At 52.0% G+C, this 19,262-nt stretch overlaps 6 protein-coding genes across 6 annotated transcripts; 5 read left to right on the plus strand and 1 right to left on the minus strand.

The window, feature by feature from the left end:
* Positions 1-47: 47 nt before the first annotated feature.
* V8C40DRAFT_251324 (uncharacterized protein) lies at positions 48-4,137 on the plus strand. The gene is made up of 2 exons (XM_083217166.1): positions 48-2,148; positions 2,204-4,137. The coding sequence occupies exons 1-2, from the start codon at positions 367-369 to the stop codon at positions 3,839-3,841; spliced, it is 3,420 nt and encodes a 1,139-aa protein (XP_083070972.1). The 5' UTR covers positions 48-366; the 3' UTR covers positions 3,842-4,137.
* A 295-nt stretch (positions 4,138-4,432) lies between these two features.
* Positions 4,433-5,182, plus strand: V8C40DRAFT_61061 (uncharacterized protein). Its single transcript, XM_083223196.1, has one exon. The coding sequence runs from the start codon at positions 4,496-4,498 to the stop codon at positions 5,000-5,002; it is 507 nt and encodes a 168-aa protein (XP_083070973.1). The 5' UTR covers positions 4,433-4,495; the 3' UTR covers positions 5,003-5,182.
* A 247-nt stretch (positions 5,183-5,429) lies between these two features.
* Positions 5,430-8,239, plus strand: V8C40DRAFT_251326 (uncharacterized protein). The gene has a single exon (XM_083217167.1). It carries the CDS (start codon positions 6,067-6,069, stop codon positions 7,792-7,794), a length of 1,728 nt encoding a protein of 575 aa, XP_083070974.1. The 5' UTR covers positions 5,430-6,066; the 3' UTR covers positions 7,795-8,239.
* A 320-nt stretch (positions 8,240-8,559) lies between these two features.
* Positions 8,560-10,191, plus strand: V8C40DRAFT_61071 (thiolase family protein). The gene has a single exon (XM_083223197.1). The coding sequence runs from the start codon at positions 8,863-8,865 to the stop codon at positions 10,114-10,116; it is 1,254 nt and encodes a 417-aa protein (XP_083070975.1). The 5' UTR covers positions 8,560-8,862; the 3' UTR covers positions 10,117-10,191.
* On the minus strand, positions 10,140-13,139 carry V8C40DRAFT_251329 (hint-domain-containing protein). The gene has a single exon (XM_083217168.1). The coding sequence runs from the start codon at positions 12,481-12,483 to the stop codon at positions 10,267-10,269; it is 2,217 nt and encodes a 738-aa protein (XP_083070976.1). The 5' UTR covers positions 12,484-13,139; the 3' UTR covers positions 10,140-10,266.
* Positions 13,140-17,838: 4,699 nt separating this feature from the next.
* Positions 17,839-18,760, plus strand: V8C40DRAFT_268179 (uncharacterized protein; the record flags this gene model as incomplete). The annotated part of the gene is made up of 2 exons (XM_083219936.1): positions 17,839-17,953; positions 18,015-18,760. 2 exons carry the CDS (start codon positions 17,839-17,841, stop codon positions 18,758-18,760), a joined length of 861 nt encoding a protein of 286 aa, XP_083070977.1.
* Between the last annotated feature and the right edge of the window lie 502 nt (positions 18,761-19,262).

The raw sequence follows: 19,262 nt of genomic DNA on the forward strand, positions 1-19,262 counted from the left end.
AGGATGAGCTGCCGCAATTCTAAATGACAATGCACGTAATCTAGCAACTCGTTCCCGGCAGCTGGGACTCTGTCTCTTCGCCTCTTTTCTCTTCTTTTCCTTCTCCTCACACGCGCTGTGTGCTGTTCTTCAGTCGCTCCTTTTTTTGAGACATTACTCGCTTTGCTCTACATTCCGTCATTGTTGACACTTACATTCGTTACATTCACCCTTGGCTCGTTGTCGTCTTGAAAGAGTCCCAGTTGCCGTGCCCCTCCTCTCGACACCTTGCACGATCGATCAAATCGACACTCGAAACTCACCCTAGTTCAACAGACCATCACCAATCCAGCTGCCAACTACGGAGTACAAGGGACTCATGTGAAGATGGACAGCTCCCAGAGACGACTTAGCGGCATCCCTCGCCCTTCCCGACTTCCTCGTCCCGTCTCCGGCATCATCCAGCCAGCTCCGGCTCCAGCTCCGGCTTCCAGCTCCACGTCGTCCCTTCGCCCAAGGCCGTCCCGAGACAGTCTAGCAGGAGATACATCAAGCGGCACGGAGATCCAGAACCCAAAGCTGCGAGGGTCTGCTTCCCGGGGCCAACTACGCCCCTCTGCTGGTACAAATAACGGGCGTGCGCCGGCTTTGCGCAACTCTACGTCTAGTAACCAACTTCGCTCTAGTTCTTCCCGCGCTCCCGCTCCCGCTTCCAAACCCGCTGCCCCAGTATCGAAGCCCGTGCGAGCCGTATCGTCGTCCCAGCGAAGATGGAGTACTATCACCAACGCCCCGGCAGCGCAGTACAAGCCCTGGGCAGAACCAGCAGAATCCGATAGAGGCCCATTTGACCAGGAGACAGACTCTACAGAAGCAATCAAAAATGATATCCTCATTTCATACTTGAATGATTCTGCCGATGTAGCAGATCAATTTGACAATAACGCATCTCCACTCTCCTCTCCGGGGAGGAGCATGCCTCAGATCAACACACCGAAACCTTCACTTTCTGAGCGCACCATTGAGACTCTGTCGCAGCTACCCTCATCTCCTGCTTTGAGCAAGAAGTCTTCGTCATTCTTTGATTCGGGACGACCTATATCACGAGCTGAAAGTTCAGCCTCAAGGCCAAGCTCCAGCTACACTTCTGACGGGTCTGCAAGACATCCGTCTCGCCCAGGTTCAAGTGCGGCTGACGACTCGGCCTTTTCAAATCCCAGGATGTCATCGGCCAATCTGTTCAAGAGAAATTCAATCGTTCATAATGATAGAACGCCAGGCGCTGCCTCCAACAGTACGCAAAGGCTACGCCCTGCTAGCCGTGCTTCCGGGGCGGCCTCAAAGCCATCTGCTTCTATGCCAGATGTCAGAAGCCCAAGTCCAAACACGATGGGCAGAGCACCAGCTAAGCCTGCTCAGAAGCCGGCCCAGAAGCCGGCAGTAAAGACTTTGAAGCAAAGGGCATCAGTTCACGGTCTTGGCAAGAAGCCATCGGTGCAAGCCCTGGGTGCTAGCGAAAATTCGGGAGCTCCCATCTCCTCCTGGGACGGCACTATCGCGCCAGCCGCTGCAACAGTGAAAGAGGATGCCGAATCGGAACAGCCGACTCAAAAGTCCTCATCGGCACTTCGGGATCAGATCGCCAAGGCAAAAGCTGCCAAGAGGGCGGCTATGAAGCAGACTCCGGCACAGACGGCCAGCGCAACATCTACGACTGATGATTTCGCAGCAATTCCAGCAAAGACTGGATTCAATTATGATGCAGCATTTGATGACCCATTTAACTTGAATAAGGGACAAGATGCTGGTGAAAAAGTGTTGAAACAACGCATCGGAGCAGCAAGAACTAGTGGAAAACTGAACATTGCCGCGTTAGGACTAAAAGAGATTCCCAGCGAGGTCATGAAAATGTATGATCTGGAGACAATGGGAGCCGGTGAAAGCTGGGCAGAAAGTGTCGAGTTGACCAGGCTGGTTGGTGCGGATAATGAGATAGAAACGCTGGACGACACCATGTTCCCTGACCGCAGTCCCGAAGAGCTCGAAAACGACGAAGAGGGCCGTGGCAACATTTTCGGAGGACTCGAAACTCTGGACATGCACGGCAATCGGCTGCTAGCCATTCCCATGGGATTCCGCCGCTTCACCCAGTTGACCACTCTCAATCTGGTGAGTATCTCCGTGGCGTTGATGTTTTTCGGGGTCATTTATTCACACTTTTTAGTCGTCTAATCGCCTAGAAAATGGATGCCTTGAAATCATCGCTCAGATGACGGCGATCCGCGATCTCAAACTGGCAAACAATCTCCTCGTTGGCCCGTTGAACGCTGACCTCGCGGATCTGAGCGTTCTGGAGGTTCTTGATGTACACGGAAACCAAGTCACTGCCCTACCGCCCAACGTTGAAGGCCTTTCTCGGCTGCGCGTTCTCAACCTGAGCGAGAATAACTTTGAATCGCTTCCCTTCGAGGGGCTCTCAAAGCTACCGCTTGCCGAGCTCGATTTGAAGAAGAACAAGCTTTCGGGCACCCTGATTGATGGATCGGTTGGCTCTCTACCAATGCTTCAATCTCTCGACATCTCAGTGAATAGGCTGACCCGTCTTGTGCCTGCTGATGCTTCAATCAGTCTTCCCCTTGTCCACACTCTCACCCTCTCAATGAATCGACTGCAGGAGCTCCCGGATATGACTTCGTGGACAAGTCTTATAAACCTTGCGGCAGATGCGAACAACATCTCCAGCATCCCCTTGAGCTTTACCAGCCTCGAAAAGGTGCGACAGGCCGACTTTTCCAGCAACGACATTCGGGTAGTCCCACCTGAGATTTCTCGAATGGACAGCCTGACTCTGCTTCGGCTTAGCGGTAACCCGCTGCGGGACAAGAAGTTTGCTTCAGCCTCGACAGATGAGATCAAGGAAGCGCTGTCGACAAGGCTGGAGCCTCCTCCTCCATACGAGGAGCCTGTCGTTCAGGCACCTATCACCACCATAATCAGCCCACCGGAAATGGAGAAGAAACAACAACAGCCGGACAAGGTGTCGACTATCCACCCCGAAGAAACAGACAGCAGATCAGAGGGCGACGACGATTTTGCCACGCCTCCAACATCTGCACCTCACTCGCCTACCAGGTCTCGTGCTCAGACTGTAGTGAGAGAAACTTGGCAGGTCAAGCCGGGCGGACTCCTGGACCGGTCACGCACCGAATCGTCTTCGCTGAGCCCGGAAATGTGTGCCGAACTATCGAGGAGCTATCAGATAAGACAGGCGCAGCTTCACCACAATCTCCTAAGCGCGTTCCCCGGATCCCTGCAATTCTTCTCGCAAACCCTCACATCTCTATCACTGGGCCACAACAAAATCTCAGGAGAGGACTACCTAACAGAAGAGCTGAGTTTGCCAGTTCTGACGGAGTTGAACTTGAGCTCGAATACCATCACCAGCCTAGGTCCGTTGACAAAATTCCTTAAAGCACCCGCACTGGAAAAGATTGACGTTTCGCTCAATCGCCTAACCGCGCTCCCGCTCGATCTGAAGCAGAGCTTCCCCAGCTTAAAGGTACTGCTTGCGTCAAACAACCAACTAACCGAGCTTGATCCAGCTGCCATCAAGGGCCTCAAAGTTGTTGATGTGGCGAGCAATGAGATTGCGCATCTGGATCCTCGGCTCGGCCTCTTGGGCGGAAAGGACGGGCTCGAGCGGCTCGAAGTGGCAGGAAACCGATTCAAGGTCCCCAAATGGAATATCCTGGAGAAGGGAACCGCAGCCACTATGAGATGGCTACGAGGCCGCGTTCCAGCTGCCGAGATGGAAGCGTGGAGAGCTGAGAACGGAGACGACGATTCGTCTGACGTGGACTAATAAGGATTGGTGGGTAATTTTTGGTCTTTGCTTTGCTGATGTCTGCTTTTCACTTTACAGCAAGGTCATGTACTATCTTTCTGCTACTTATTTTTTTTTCAGTCTGCCCTGGAATGGGGCGGACCTGTATATTATCATTTTGGTGGATCGATTGCGTGTACAGGTAGAATGATGCATGGAGTATAGGTGCTAGGGAAATGGTAGTATAGATACCACTCGGGCTTGCAGCAAGGCGCAGGCAATACCTTATTGAATAATTAGTATTGAATAATTAGTAATGTATACACTTGTAACCATTTGGTCTGCTTGAGTAATGAGTACATGCCCGGTGCATGAGTTGTATTGAGGTTCCATGAGATGTGCACAGTCAACTGCGCCACTATTCACAGTTGAGTAGGCACTATGGACTGCTCTTATTCTTAATACTGCAAGGAAAGACTGCCTAAGAAGGGAGGCTTGAGTTTGTTTCGGTTGCGGTTAACCGGCGCTACAGATTTGTACGTGCGTAGGCAGTCGTCTGTTTGTTATTTGTATCAGGCAATCTTACGGAGGTTGACAGCATCAAACATTTCAATATTATCACTCGCGTTTGTCAAGAGAGCTTCCATATCCGTATCTTACGCGAATTACTTTACAACATATTACCTGCACACGATGGTCTCGTCAACCACGAAGCTCATGGCACGCAACAGCCTGAGAAGGACGGCAACACCGCCATGCGTCGGCAGCCAGATGGACGCAAGCCCGTGCAGACTCAACAAAACCATCATCACACCCAACTCAACAGCAAGATCGGGTCCTCACACTATGGGCCACATGATGGACGGCGAAGGAACAGCGTTTGAACCAAAGGCAATCATGAGAGTGTTGATCCCGATTTCGATCGCTGGGTGGCTGCTATTTGGAGTGATTTGCATCTTATGCATCAACGGCAAGGGGAAGCTTGGCAGATGGGTACCTAAGTGGTATCTTGATTCCCAGGCGACGAAGCGAGACAAGGCTCTCGTGATGCTGTGGTGGATAGCGGTCATGGTGTTGTGGCCGGTGATACTGCCGGTGCTGCTGTTGAGGAAGGTGGTTCGGGTGGTGAAGCATTTTTTGGTTGGGGGGAAGAAGGAGGCGAGGATGCTGCAGCCGAAACAAGCTGTCCAAGAGGTTTGAAGGAAGTGGGAAGTGGTTTGTGTGTATAACATTGTTGGCGTTTATTGGACTCATTATATGGATTATAGGGTAGGGGAAGGTTCGATGGGAAATATGGATATGGCACATTGCTCTACTGTATAAGGGTACATGGAGGAGTGGAAATATAGATAGTGGCGAGGTTTGAGGGAAGCAGGAGGCATCAATTGGAGAGAGAAAATAGCAAGATTAAGTTGCAACATAATTTGAAGCTTTTTTATACAGATTTTGCAGCAAGTCAATAAATCGCCGTGAAGTTGAGATTTTGGCAATGGACTGGGTAAATCTCGGTGGACGAGCTTGGGACAGCCTTGCGTCATCCCCTGACTAATTAGCGCATGAACCTTGACAGCCAGAGATGAGCCAGAAAAAAAAATTAAAAAAGAGAAAAAAAGCAAAAAGAAGCTCCCACTGGTTGCTGGGCCAGAGTCCGAGCTGGGTCTAGCGCTGTTGCAAGCAGCCAGCCAGCCTCTCGAGTTTTGTTTTGCCGTGCCTGGTCGAGGAATGCGGTGCATGAATGGGCGCTTCTGACTGGTGCTACTGCTACAACACTCAAGTGTGCCACCACCTCTTTTCCGCAACCTCAACGCATGACCCCCTTCGCAGCCTCAACCTCAAACCACGACCCTACAGACGAGAATCTTTGCGCAGATTCAGCTTCAAGCTCCGATACAGCGCGACACGATACCGGAAGACGCATTGACTGCTTGCCTGCTGCTGTCGCACGCTGGGCGTTTGTTGATTGGATCGACAGCTGGACCCCAAGTTCACGGCTCACGACTACACGGTTCACGGTTCACGCAGGTCACGAGGCCCTTTAGCAGTGTCTCTGTTTGCTCTGTTCGAGGGCGACTGAAGGCGGAGTCGCACCAGGATCCACATCTCTCTCCCTTGGAGTCGCGGAGCTGAGCTTTGGGAGGGAAAGCAGAACGAAATAGACCAAAAGGCGCCTCGCCCACCGCTTGCTTCACTCGCTCGCTCTCCTCGACATATCTACTTATACTTTAATCTACTCGAAATACAAAATACAGGTCGCACTCGCTAAGATGGCCTCTGATTCAGAGGTAGACGCTCCTCGCGTCAATGGCACTGTCGAGGACGCTGTTCTCGGTGGCCTCGACCCGTCGACCCCTCAAGAGCACGAGACGGGCGCTCATCCGCTGTCCCAAATCACGCTCCCATCTACAGAAATGCCAGGATCGCCCATTGACGCAAACCAATCGTTCAAGACGGAGGTCATGGATGACCGGCCAGCTATTACAGTGATTCCGTCATCGCTGACACCGCCGCCGTCCACGCAGATCGCGGCCAGCAACGGTGCCTCGAGACGCACCTACTCCAACTCTCAACAGTCCGCCCTCTTCTCACCACCCGCCACCGTACTCAACACGATGCGTGAGCGAGATATTGAATCCGACTACACGCCGCCGGCGCCTCACCGAGTACTCGAGGCATCGGCCGATGAGCTGCGCGCCATGTTGCAGACATGCATCGCCGAGAACCAGAAGCTTAAGATGGAGGCAGCACACCACAAGCTGCAGTATAACCTGCTGAGCCTGCAGGCAGACGAAGAATCTAAGCGCGCCGCGGTGGAGCACGACATGGTGCGCCGCGAAGTGGACGCCCTGCGGATGGCGGAGCATTCCCGACAGGCCAAGCGCGAGCTGAGCACGGTGTCCGAGTCAATACAGAACAAATACTTGCAGATGAAGATGTGGTACGAATCAGCAATGGAGGAGAACGAGGCGCTCAGCCGCAGGGTCAAGCTGGCCAAGAAGGTGATCCAGCAGAAGGAGGAAGAGACCATGACGCTGGCCGAGGAGCGTGAGATGCTGCTGAACAGAATCCGCGAGAACCGCGAGCACTTTCACATGCTGTGCAGCCCGGGCGGCATCTTTCACAACGCCCTGACGCCCAAGCAAGTCATAACATCGACACCACAACAGCAGCAGCAGCAACACCGCACGGCATCTCGCGCCCTGCACCGGGAAGAGACGGATGGACGGGAACACGGGCTGTCGGCTCTGCTGGAAGCCATGAGCCAGAGCCAGTCTCAAGAAAACAGCGCGGCTGCTATCGCCGCTACCAACAACAACAGCGCGCCGTCAACGCCAATGGTGATGGCTCGACCTGCCTCTCGACTGGTTAGACGGCACCAGCGCAACGCCCAGTCCATGTCATCGCTTCCGACAACTCCCTCGAGTAGATTACGTGGAGACAACAGCGGCCTGCTACCGTCGGTGAACCTAGTGGCGCAGACGGAGCCGAGATCTCGCTATTCGCAGCGACGGTTTGTCCCCACAACACCGCCCTCTCAGAGACAATCACGGCGAAGAAGACGAGAGAGCACCATTTCGGCCGATGACAACGAGGAGCTTGCTCGACAGGCCATCGAATCGGTCAAGGCAGTACAGTCACTGTCGACCCAAGATGCCCCAGAAGGGGTCCCGCTGAGCTCACAAGAGGATGAGGAGCAAATTCAGGACAGTCAGGCGAGCCAGGCAGCGGCCGAGATGCTACGCCGGCACCCCGGCCAGGGATACAAGGCGCCGTCATCCCGGGATGGCACGGCAGGACCGGCGGAGAAATCTGCAGCAATGCACGCCAAGCTCTTTGCAGGCAGCAAAACGGCAACCGGGGCTGAGAAGCGCAAACTGACGGCCGAGGGTGAGACCGGAGCCGATGAGATGGAAAGTCCGCAGAAGAAGCTGAGGGCTGGCGGAGCAGCATCAGAAGGCCGCCGTGTTGGTTTGGGCATTCAATATGGACAATAAAAAACATCAACTCATATAGGGGTATAGGAAAAATGGGTCGGATCTATCAGATTGAAGCGGTGTATTTTGTGAGATGTCTTCTTACACAACCATGGCTGGATGTGGGGGTTTGATATGGTGTTTTGTTGTTTGCGTGTGCGTGCGTGTCTATCTGGATTTCTGGAATTATTCTTCTTTTTGACGAATGATGAACAACCATTTGTTTTTTATTTACTTGGCTTTAGTTGAGCCTTGGAGGGATTTGGAGCGGCAACAGAATGAGGCGGGACGGGGATCGTCGGAATGGCATCGGAAAGGGGATGCTAGCATAAGCTGGGATGAAACAGCACAGCACACAGCACAGCAAGGCGCGGGCTAGTTGATTGGTTACAATATGTGTGACATTTCCGTATAAGAGGGATGTGATGTGAAGAAGTAAAATAGCAAATACAAATTGTAGTCCTCAGTTGTCGAGCAAGAATGCTAGTCAATGGATGAGAAATGGGAAGTGAAGCCGTTCAGAATTGGGGGATAAGAGCTTAGCCGGCAATGTACGGGATAGACACGGCAGCGCTGCCGGATACAAGTTCCGGACTCTCTGCAAACTGGACACTGTGCTCATAGTCGCAGTATAGCTCACCAGCGCCTGTAAACCGGGTAAAAGCACAGTGCAGCAACCCCATTGCCGACAGCAACTGCCAGTGCGGCGGATACGGGGGGAAGACGCGGGGGAGCTAGAAAAAAACAGCCCTTGAGGGGATCCACAGAGGGGGAGCCGGAGGCCGGGGAGATTGTAAGTTGGTGAAGGAGGACGATGGCAAAAAAGATGGATTGGTTTATTATATAGTGATTGGTAAGGATGGGTGATTATTTATGAGCAGCTGTACCGTAGTTTGGGATTTATTGCTCTTCTTCTTTTTGGTGTGAGGGTTTCTTCTTCTTCTACTCTTCATCACTACATGATAATTCCCATCTCATCTCACTCATCTCCTTCTACTGTCATATATAACCACATAGTTGAGTAAGTGAGTGGGCGACTGAGAGACTGAGAGGAGCATCCATCACAAAAATCAGACAACAACCGGCATCATGTCGTCCAAAGGCCTCGCCGCCGTGCTCGCCAAAGCACCCTCCGACATCGTCATCCTCTCCTCCCTCCGCACGCCCGTATGCCGCTCCTACAAGGGCCACCTCAAGGACGCCTACCCAGAGGAGCTGCTCTCCGCCGTCCTCAAGGCCACCCGCCTCGCCGTGCCCGAGATGGACCCGGCGCTCGTCGACGATGTTGGCGTCGGCGTCGTGCTGTCCGAGCTGGGCGGCTCCAAGGCGGGCCGCATGGCGCTCAACCACGCCGGCTATCCGAACAGCACGAGCCTGTTCACGGCGAATCGCGCGTGTGCGTCTTCGTTGCAGAGCATCTCGTTGGTGGCGGCGGAGATTCAGAATGGGATGGTGGATGTTGGTATTGGGGCGGGCATGGAGAGCATGACGCGGAATTATGGGAGTAGGGCCGTGCCGGTGGACGTTTGGCCTGCGTTGCGGGATTCTGAGGAGAAGCATGTGAGGGACTGCGTTATGCCGATGGGCCTCACGTCGGAGAACGTTGCGGAGCGGTACGGCGTGGACCGCGGGATTCAGGACCAGGTCGCTGCGGAATCGCACGTTCGCGCAGCGCGGGCGAGAGATGCCGGGTATTTCGACTCGCAGATTGTTCCCGTTACCACACGTTTCCAGGAGGTCGACAAGCAGGGCAATGCTGTGGGCGAGGAGCAGCAGATCACTGTTACTCGCGACGACGGCATCCGCACGGGCGTCACGGCCGAGGCGCTGGCGAAACTGAAACCCGCGTTTAAGCCTGACGGCAAGAGCACCGCGGGCAACTCGAGCCAGATCTCCGACGGCGCGGCGGCGACGCTGCTGATGCGCCGGAGCACCGCCACGGAGCTCGGCCTGAGCGGGAGGATCATGGGGAAGTTTGTCGGCGCGACGACGGTCGGGTGCGATCCCGACGAGATGGGCATCGGGCCGGCTCTAGCAATCCCGAAGCTGCTGAACCGATTGGGACTGAAGAAGGAGGATGTTGATCGGTGGGAGATTAACGAGGCGTTTGCGAGCCAGGTCGTTTATTGCTTGCGGGAGCTGGGATTGATGGAGGCGTGGGAGAAGGGCAAGGTGAATCCAGATGGAGGAGCGATTGCGCTGGGACACCCGCTGGGAGCGACGGGGGCGAGGATGACGAGCACGTTGATGCATGGGCTGGCGAGGCAGGGGGGCGAGGTTGGTGTTGTGAGCATGTGTGTTGGCACGGGTATGGGCATGGCGGGATTATTTGTGCGGGAATAGAATGATGCTATATAGATGTATATTGAATGAAAGAATTGGCTTTTTTGATATTCATATTCATATTTGTCGTAAACTATATATTGCGTGGATGAATTTTCAGACTTGACCCCTTTTCACCACGTAGATAGAATTATTTGCCCCCTTATTTCATCAAACTTGTATTATCTTCTCAATGGGTGCATTTTCCGACATGCGTCGAAATCCTCTCACAAGTCCTGTCATAGGATCTCGCTCAATGCCTCCTCCTTTGACAACGCCTTTCCTACCTGCATCCTCTAGCTTCATCAGCCCCATTTTCACTCTCGAATAATCGCCAAAGAACTCGTGCGCTCGAATATCAGCTGATCCCCTTAGGATGCCGTGTCCCAGTGTAACACCCCAGGTATCGGCAACACGAATGGCATGCGCATCTGACCTCCTGTCGGACTGCAGCAGCACAGAGTAGATGAAGCCAGTGTAAAGCACCGGAATGTCCGACATATTGGCCGGAAAGTCCCAGTTCTTGCCGTCCATGGACAGAGGATGCCACGGCGTGACAAGCAGCGAACCGATCCGGTAGAGAACCTCACTCGACACCTTTGTCTTGAGGACCATGGCCACTTTTCTCGGCCCGAGAGGCGTGCGCACCCGGATCCCGCTCTTGAGCTTTCTGATCTCTGTCATCTTGCCCGAGGCCAGTTCCACGGTGGTCGAGCCGGCAAAACACACGCCGGAAGAGTTCCGGTACCTAGCCATGGTGGTGTGAGAAGCGTAAGAGGTGGTGCCGCTGCTATTGACTCTGCCTCTGTTACGCAAAATGACCCTAGATGGCTCGGGGGCCGGAATGTTGTCAAAGGCATTGTCCAAACGATCACGACAAGCAATAAAGAGCGGGCTCTGAGAGCCGAACTGAAGCGGTGTCGCATCCTTGAACGAGTTGCAAATCTGGCGGCTGAGGGCGTTGACATACGACGGCAAAAAGTGCCGACCCCATTTGATAAAGTATTCCGGCGTCGACAGGGCGATGCTGATCTGGCCCCTGGGCTCGGCGCCTTTGAGATCATCCATCAGCGCCTTGTTCAGATCGTCGGTAAGTTCGCGGCCGGGCAGAGACTCGATGAGCTTTGCTAGCTGATTTCGGTGTTCGGTTTGTTCGTTTACTGCGGTCAATGCTCTGTATTCTCCGTCCGATGCGAGTGGGAACAGAGACGAGATGAATTTGCAGACGAGTGCTCGTGATTCGTGGAAGACCACTTCATTATCAGAGAGAGCCACCACACTACGTGCATCGTCGCCGAGGCGTGCTGAGGCCAATCCTGGAGATGGCTTCTCAGTCTCCTCGTACGTGAGGGTGGCTTCAACGGGGGCCTGCTTTTCCTGTGAGACACCCTTGAAGCGAAGCCAAAGGTCTCGTGACTGTCCGTATTGGATGTTTCCCAAAGAAATGGTCAACTCCTTCTGCCCATTGCCAACATCAACAGGAGCATGCTTGTCGACAGTATCAACAACCGTCTCCTCAATCTCAAGTGTGGCCGCATATTTCAGCTTTAACGAAGCCTTTGTTGCAAAAGTGGACTGTAGGTTGGCAATGGCGTGGACAAAGACGGTTCCGATCATGCCAGCATCGGGAATGAAAGCGTAGTTGCCGCCGCTGAACTCGGCAATGGACTTGAGCAGCCCGGATCGAAGGCTGTATCCGAAGCCAAACGTGTGGATGGTGGCAGGGAGCGGAGGCATGGACCTCAGCTTCGGGATGTAGCCCTTTGAAGGACACATGTGGTTTGGCTCTCCGTCGGTCAAGACCATCATGGCTGGCACACGGTGGCTGTCCTGCTCCTTGTTGAAGAGCTTAATTGCATCCAACATGCCGTGCCAAAGATTGGTCGAGCCCATTGGTTTCAGGGCCTTGACTCTTTTGCGAGCCTCCTCCTTGTTGTTGTCTGTCATGGGCTCAAGCCACTGCACCACCTTCGATTCAGTCTCAAACGTCACAATACCGAGGCGATCTCTCTCATCCATTGTTTCGATGATGGTGAATGCAGCGTGCTTGGTCAAGTCCAAGACGGAAAGACCTGTTTCTTCTGCCCCTTCGCCAGGCACTGGAGCAGCTGAGCACATGCTTCCAGATACGTCAATTACCAGGACGATGTCGCATGCTACATGGCTAATAGGCTTTGAGGGTTCCTTGGGAGGCTGTATCTTGACAAAGAAAGCATCCTTGGAAGCGATGTGATGGAGTTGAAGGTCAACAGGGTCGGTGTGAGCGTCATAGGGAGGCGGATCCGCTGCCCCTTGTTTGGGCTTCTCCTCACGGATGGGGAGTTGCTCGTGCTGGGCGTGAACAACCGGAACGCCAGCATCCGGGTTCTGTTTGTTGAGATTGGTCATTGTTGCGAGACTCTTCTGAGGTCTCTATCCGTAGGATCTTGGTTGAAGTTGAGGTAAATAGATGACACCATCAAAGGGGAGGGGAGGTGAGGTAAGACGAGCGGAAACGCTGCAGACTCAACCAATGAGACAGCCGATGACGCCCTTCCAATGATGTTCAACTGAAGAATCCATCCTTTGTACTTATAATGCAGACAGATGCAATGGCTGTTCAAAGCCAACTCATCTTGGGGTTAGTAGACTTTGGTTGGCCTCAGCCGCACGAGCCTTTGGGCTGGAGAACCTCCACTTCGGCATGCCTGCATTCGCATGGTGCGCTAAAATCGGTCTATTATTCACTTGCCGTCGGCTTCATTCGCCTGTCTGGGGTTGGTAGAGTTTGGGCTATATCGTCAAGGCATTGCTCATCGTGAGTTCGTTCTCAGCCTCGACGCTCAAGAGGAAATGCCATAACAAGCAGGTCCCCAGAGAGATGGAACAATCTGCCAGAAAGGGACACCGGAAAGGACGAAACAGAAATGCCGGCAGGGGCCAATCTGTGGTAAAGCCTCTCGGCTTACGTTCCGTTCGCATATGAGAAATCAGTCCAATGGCTGAGGCTGAGTCACGCCTTGACACAAAAGATACGAGCAATTGCCTGGGCTGATGTCAACGGTTGGGAGGTTTAGAGTTGAAGTGGGCATCCATGTGTTCTGCCTAGTGAAGATGCCTTATACACAGCCACTAACAACTAGGGGGGAAATGGCCTAAGCTGCAGCCACGCTCGCCCGCTAGAGGCCCCGTCTGCAGTGCCTGAGAAGATCGTTACAGCACTATGGAGCATACGGGGGGATTTAATGCTGATGCCTGGGCCAAGATGCCGTCAATGCACAATCGCTCACTGCGATGGAGTCAATTTGTGTCGATTAAGGTTTTGCTTGACAGCCATTGCCGGTGCATTGACTCAAGCGGTCAAGGTCTCATTGCTCCACATGCCGGCAGATGACGGTTAGTTGCGCAGGGTGTTGGTGAAATGTCTGTTGCCGGCTATGTGTTGTCAACCTGATTTGTTGGTAGCGACATACGGCAATGGACGGAGATGGAAATGGACATGGAGGCGGAGGTGAATGTATAGATGGAGATTTATGGAATTGGTGTAGACTATACAGTAGATTGAGATGGACGGAATGAGTGAGACTGTTACGGTTTATTGAGATAGGCTGCCAGCATGTAAGCGTATGAAGATGGATGGACTGGGTGCGGCAACTCACCTTGTGACAACTCATCTCGCGGCAGCATGCGTTGAGAAAATATACAAAACTCCAAGTAACACAGCTATCTCAGGCAGAAAACAGGGAAATATAGCATCGTGAGTTGGCATCTCAAAAGCAGTTGCCCGTTGACCGACTTTCCAATTACGCGTTCTTGGTCTGCCTTGAAAGCATCATGAACAACACTGAAGTCTACAAAATACACATGTAGCCATCTATCTATATAAACTGTTGATGCCCTCGCTGTCTTCTCTTCATTCTTTATCTCACCCACAGGACTGGTGCTCTTCTTCTTATTGACACAAGCACACAAAATACAATACACATGGGTATTTTTCATCGTTTACTCTTTTGATCACTACTCAGCATGCGACATCATCATACATAGATGCATACGCTACTACGACTGCCAAAATCGGACTCGATAACCTTTCGATCATGTGATGCGTGTTTCAGCGCGACTTGGCTTTCAGGTCGGATAACTACGAAACAGATGTTAAGATCCATGGGATCGGAAACAAGATTGCTGCGGCCATCCAACAGCGAGGCGATATCGCTCATAACCCATGTGACTGTTGCGAGCAAGGGCTTGGTCCGTTCGTAGGCTGCATGTCAACCAAGAAACGCAGTCTGGACGGTGCGGTAACTGTATATATGAAGGGAAAGCATGTAGCAATGCGGATGGTAAGCTGTGTCTTCGTTTCAGATTTCCTCACCAGCCTCAAGCTGACCACTTTGGTACTCTAGATGGCAAAGAAGTATTTCAAGTCTCGGAAGCAAAGGGACAACGGACACAGCCTCAGTCGAAAGTCCAATCCAAAACACAGTCGAGTTTTTTTTTCACATCAAGGCTATGTCTTATAGCTTCACCGCAAGTTGGACGCTCTCCTAGCCACCGGGCGGAAATCGTCATCTGCAATCTTGTACGAACCAGCAAACTAGACTTCAATCCTTGTGGGAGATGAAACCCTCGTCGCACTGATGACAACCCGATCACGGGTTCTCATCATACTTGTTGGCAAGACAAACGTCATCAAAGGTAAAGATGTGTGATCCCTCCATAGCCTCCACGACCATCTCAAGAGCCGAGATGCCATCATCACTGCCACACCATGCCTCTCGATCCATCAAACAAATACTAACGATCAAGCACAAGAAACTCATACACCTGTTCTATATCTCAGAATACACGAGATACTCTATCACCGTCATGCCCACGAATGAGGCACATGGCAGAACTTTTTTCCTCATACCATCAGTTATGATCCTACTCGAGCCATTCTTTCTTCTTTAGGTGCGGAACCCGAAGAGCCAACTCCATCTTGGCAGCTTGGAGAATCTGGCCGACTGAAAGGCAATGCATTTGTTCAATATTATACATCGTCTACGCTATGACAGCTGCCTTAGGTCTCGATAATACATACAAAACCAATAGGCAAAACAAATCCACCAATCACTGGATGAGCTCTTTCACATTGCACATGACTATAGAGCAGCCCTCTCACCTTTCCCACCTCCTACATCGGAACCCACAAGATGCCACACCGGGCATGGATGCCCTCGCCGACTTGGAGCCATACCCCCCCGCGAATCTCTAAACTTCACCGCAGCTGTCAGACAGCTACGGGACAAAAAGGGCGTCAGGTTTAAAGCTGACTCGAACGGCGCCCGAGCCGCAGGCCAGAGCAGGTTGGTCCTCATTATATCCTCAACGGTCGTTAGCCAGAAGACATGCGCCGCGCAGGCATTCCCGACACCTGCGGATATCTATTAATACGTCGGTCGGTCGGGTGCCGCCTCCTCCTGCATCTCCATAACGCAATCTGCCTCATGCTAGAGAAGAAAGAACGAGACTATGACCAGAACGCAATTGACCTCTCATGGCCACGTATCTTCGATTCCCCATCTGGATGCGGCAAATTGGGTAAGTTCACAATAGTTCCACTAATCATCGTCCAAGCCCATCTACTGATTGAATACCCAGAGGATTGGCCCATGGGCGTCGACTAACACATGCTGCTGGGAAAAATCTGAAGTCTTCTTCTATCAGATACTGCCTTCTCACAACCGCACTCGATATCGATTCCGGGACCCCACAGATGAGGCAGAAGCCGGACTGTTACAACGTCTTTAAAATTATAAATGCATCTGCCACCTGAAGATATATATTTTATATCAGAGGAAACCGAGAGAAGTTCCAACCCTAATGTTTGGTTTCATGGTCAGTCAGCACACTTCAACCCGAGGGCAAACCTCCAGATCCACGGCCGGCTGAACCGCTTGGGAAAAAAGCATGCTGTTGTGTGGCACTGCCTCAAGGTCAAGAACTCATTTCACGATCACCAGGACAGGGTGATGCTCACTAAGTGGGCTCGCCTGCTTTGCCCAATTTGTAGTATCACGGGCAGGGAAGATGGCGACATCGCTGGTCAATACTGCCCCCGTGAATTGGACACTCTGTCAGGCTGTCAGCCCATGACATCAACCGACATCGCGAAATCAAAGCTCACCTAAAGCAAGTCAAATGTGACAACATAGACCACCGAAGCAGACCTCACCGAGATGGACGATGAGCTCGGACTTATGCCACAAAAACAACCTGATCACCAGAAGGGAAGAATCAACGGCGAAGAACATCACTAGCACGCGTTCGCGTTCGCTTGGCTCAAGACCAGAAATCACGTCTGCGTGCTCATCTTCAGAGCCCATGAGCCAGCTGCATCTGATTCCAACTGTCATGTGCACCTGCTACATTCAATCCACGCAAGTCCCACTCTACCACGCAGCCGGAGCCTGGTGAAGAAGACAAGTGACATACCTACTACACCAACGGGACACTCTGGAGAGGCCAGTGTATTACTGAAAATCACGTATGGATCTGCGTGATCCTCCTGCTGCTGCGGGCCACGACTGCCCTGTTGGCCGTTTGCCGTTGAAGACGATGTCTTCGTTTTGTTTCCTTCTTCTTCTTGCTCTCTTGAGAGGTTCCTCTAGACTAGAGAAATAGATCCCCTATTTCTTGATAGGAAGCAATACTACAACTCACCAGTTGACCCGCGAAGATCCTCCGCCAGAAGATCCTCTTGCCGTTAAGAGCCACAACGAAAAATGTGGAGTTTGCCTTGATGCACCGCCGGCTTGGCCACGCGAGAAAAGACAGTCATAGAGGCCTGCAAGAAATCAGGGATAAAGATTGACGAAGACACAGTCAAAGACTTCCACTGCAGAGCTTGCCACCTAGCCAAGTTCGAAGCCATCATCAGCCGCACACCCTTGGTGGTCGCAACAGAATTCCTTCAGTTTGTTTTCTGGGACACAGTTGAATACTCACCAATCGGCCAGGGAGGCAAACGCTCCTCTCTGCACGGCATTGACTTCTGGTCAAGATATCAATAGCTGATCCTATAGGGATAGTCCTGGACAGGGAGCCTGGCCCTCAAAACCCACCTTGGAGAGACGTCATCTGTGATGCGTCTGTTCTACGCCGAGGTGGCAAGGGACTCACTGGATTCCGCCTCCAGATGCCCCTGATAAAGACCCTTTCATATTCCCCAGGGCATCCTGAGGGAGCTGCGAAGAATTGCCCGGAAGTTCCCAAACGGCCTTCTCACAGAAGAGGACACCCTACATGCCTTCTTTGTCTGGTACGATCTCACTTATGCCCCGAAGCGAAGTTAGGAAGAGTCCGTAAGCGAAGTCCGGAAGGGAGCAAGACAGACCTCAGCGGCATGGACCGCCCCCCTTGAGTACCTGGTACGGTGCATCCTAGCATGGCCACATTATCTGAGATGGCATGAAGAGATGGGATTCTACTTCTTCCGTTAAGTCGAATGACAGCGACCTTTAACACACATGTATTTACAACAACCTTTGGAGCCATAAGTACTACGCGTATATTTTTAAGTACATGTTCGTTGTGTTCCGCATGTATAGGTACAGGTATTTACCAAGGCTGTTCTAGAAACTCCAATGTGGCGTATTTGCGTAAACATTACACCAGATGAACCTCTAAATAAATATACATTTTCTGAACACTGTGCTAAGCATTATTCCCACTACTACAAACCCAATGACGTCTCTAAATTTGCTATACGCATAGGTCGAAATGCCACAGTCAATAGAAGAGTCGCCGTCTTCATTGCAAACGATCCGATTTACCAATCTTGGAGATCTGATCAGAGCAATCGATGCCGCACCAGGGGATGCATTGCGAGTGACCAGTATGTTCGACCTTGCCTACTACCATGTCATCTATTTCCTGCCTCCCTGACTCTGTTCTAGATGTGTCTCCTGCGGTCTTCAAGGGGCTAGATGAAGGCTACGAGACGCACAAGATCCGCCTCTCTGTGTACAATGAAGACTGCCAGTGTCTGATGATAACGGTTTCAACACAAGTTCACGAAGAACTTGGCGGGACGTTGTACGGACAACTCTATTATCACATCGTTCGGATGGGTCTGGGACAAAGATGGGCTTATAAGGGACACGCGACTTTCTATAATACACGACATCCCACCCGTAGCGCAGGGGCAAAGCAAGCAGACTCATCTGGGGGGCCGAGGGAAGGACGTCCAAGACCTAGGTGGCCAACTATTGTGTTTGACGCAGGATACTCCCAAACATTAAAAGACATGAAAGCCAAGGCAAGAGCTTGGTTTACAGACTCGGACCACAAGGTTAAGATTGTCATCCTGTCGAAACTTGTCCCTGACCAACGCACATTAATCATCGAGAGGTGGGAAGAGAGTCAGGACGAGGGGCTTGTGCAAGTCCCTGGCTGTCAACAAAGAATTACAATTGCTGGAAGCTGGACAAACCCATCGGCCTACCAAGCTGTGGAAAGTAGTGACTTGATACTGCGTTTCCAGCTGTTGTTCCTACGAGATCCAGGCCCCGGAGAGGGCGATGTGATTATACCTATTTCTTGGATAAAAGAGCATGCGCAACAAGTTTGGGAAACCTGGGATGAGGTTAATGAGGAATCGGGAGAATGGGTAGAAGGGAGATGTACCATGCTGGAGTCATAGCTGATAACAGATACCCGTATTGGTCTATTTCGTCTATCTCTGTCTACTACATCTATTTCTATTGATAAGTCTATCTATATTTACTACATCTATTTCTATCAACTTCATCTGTCTACATCTACTACATCCATCTTCATCTACTGAGTCTATCTCCATCTACTATGTATATCGCCATCTACTACATCTGTCTTGATCTACAGAGCCTATCTATATCTACAGTGTCTATCCTGTTCAACTGAGTTCAGCATCATTCCAGCCTGGTGGTAATCGGGAGTTGCAACAACAACCGCACACTCATCTCAAACCAACCTGCACAACCAATCCAAGTACCACCATTCGAACACTCAACTCTCAACCATCCAACAACTCTCTCTTCCCTTTCCTTTCCTCCCCAAAGCACTCAAGTTCTACCTCAACAAAGTCGCACCTTGACAATCATGATTAGTGAACAAAAGTGGACCGCAACAATCCTCCTCGTTGCCAACAAATTCATCCGCCCCTG

The sequence above is a fragment of the Trichoderma camerunense genome (assembly GCF_050948025.1).
Source record: "Trichoderma camerunense strain CBS 138272 chromosome Unknown V8C40scaffold_14, whole genome shotgun sequence".
Classification (NCBI taxonomy): Eukaryota; Fungi; Ascomycota; class Sordariomycetes; order Hypocreales; family Hypocreaceae; genus Trichoderma; species Trichoderma camerunense.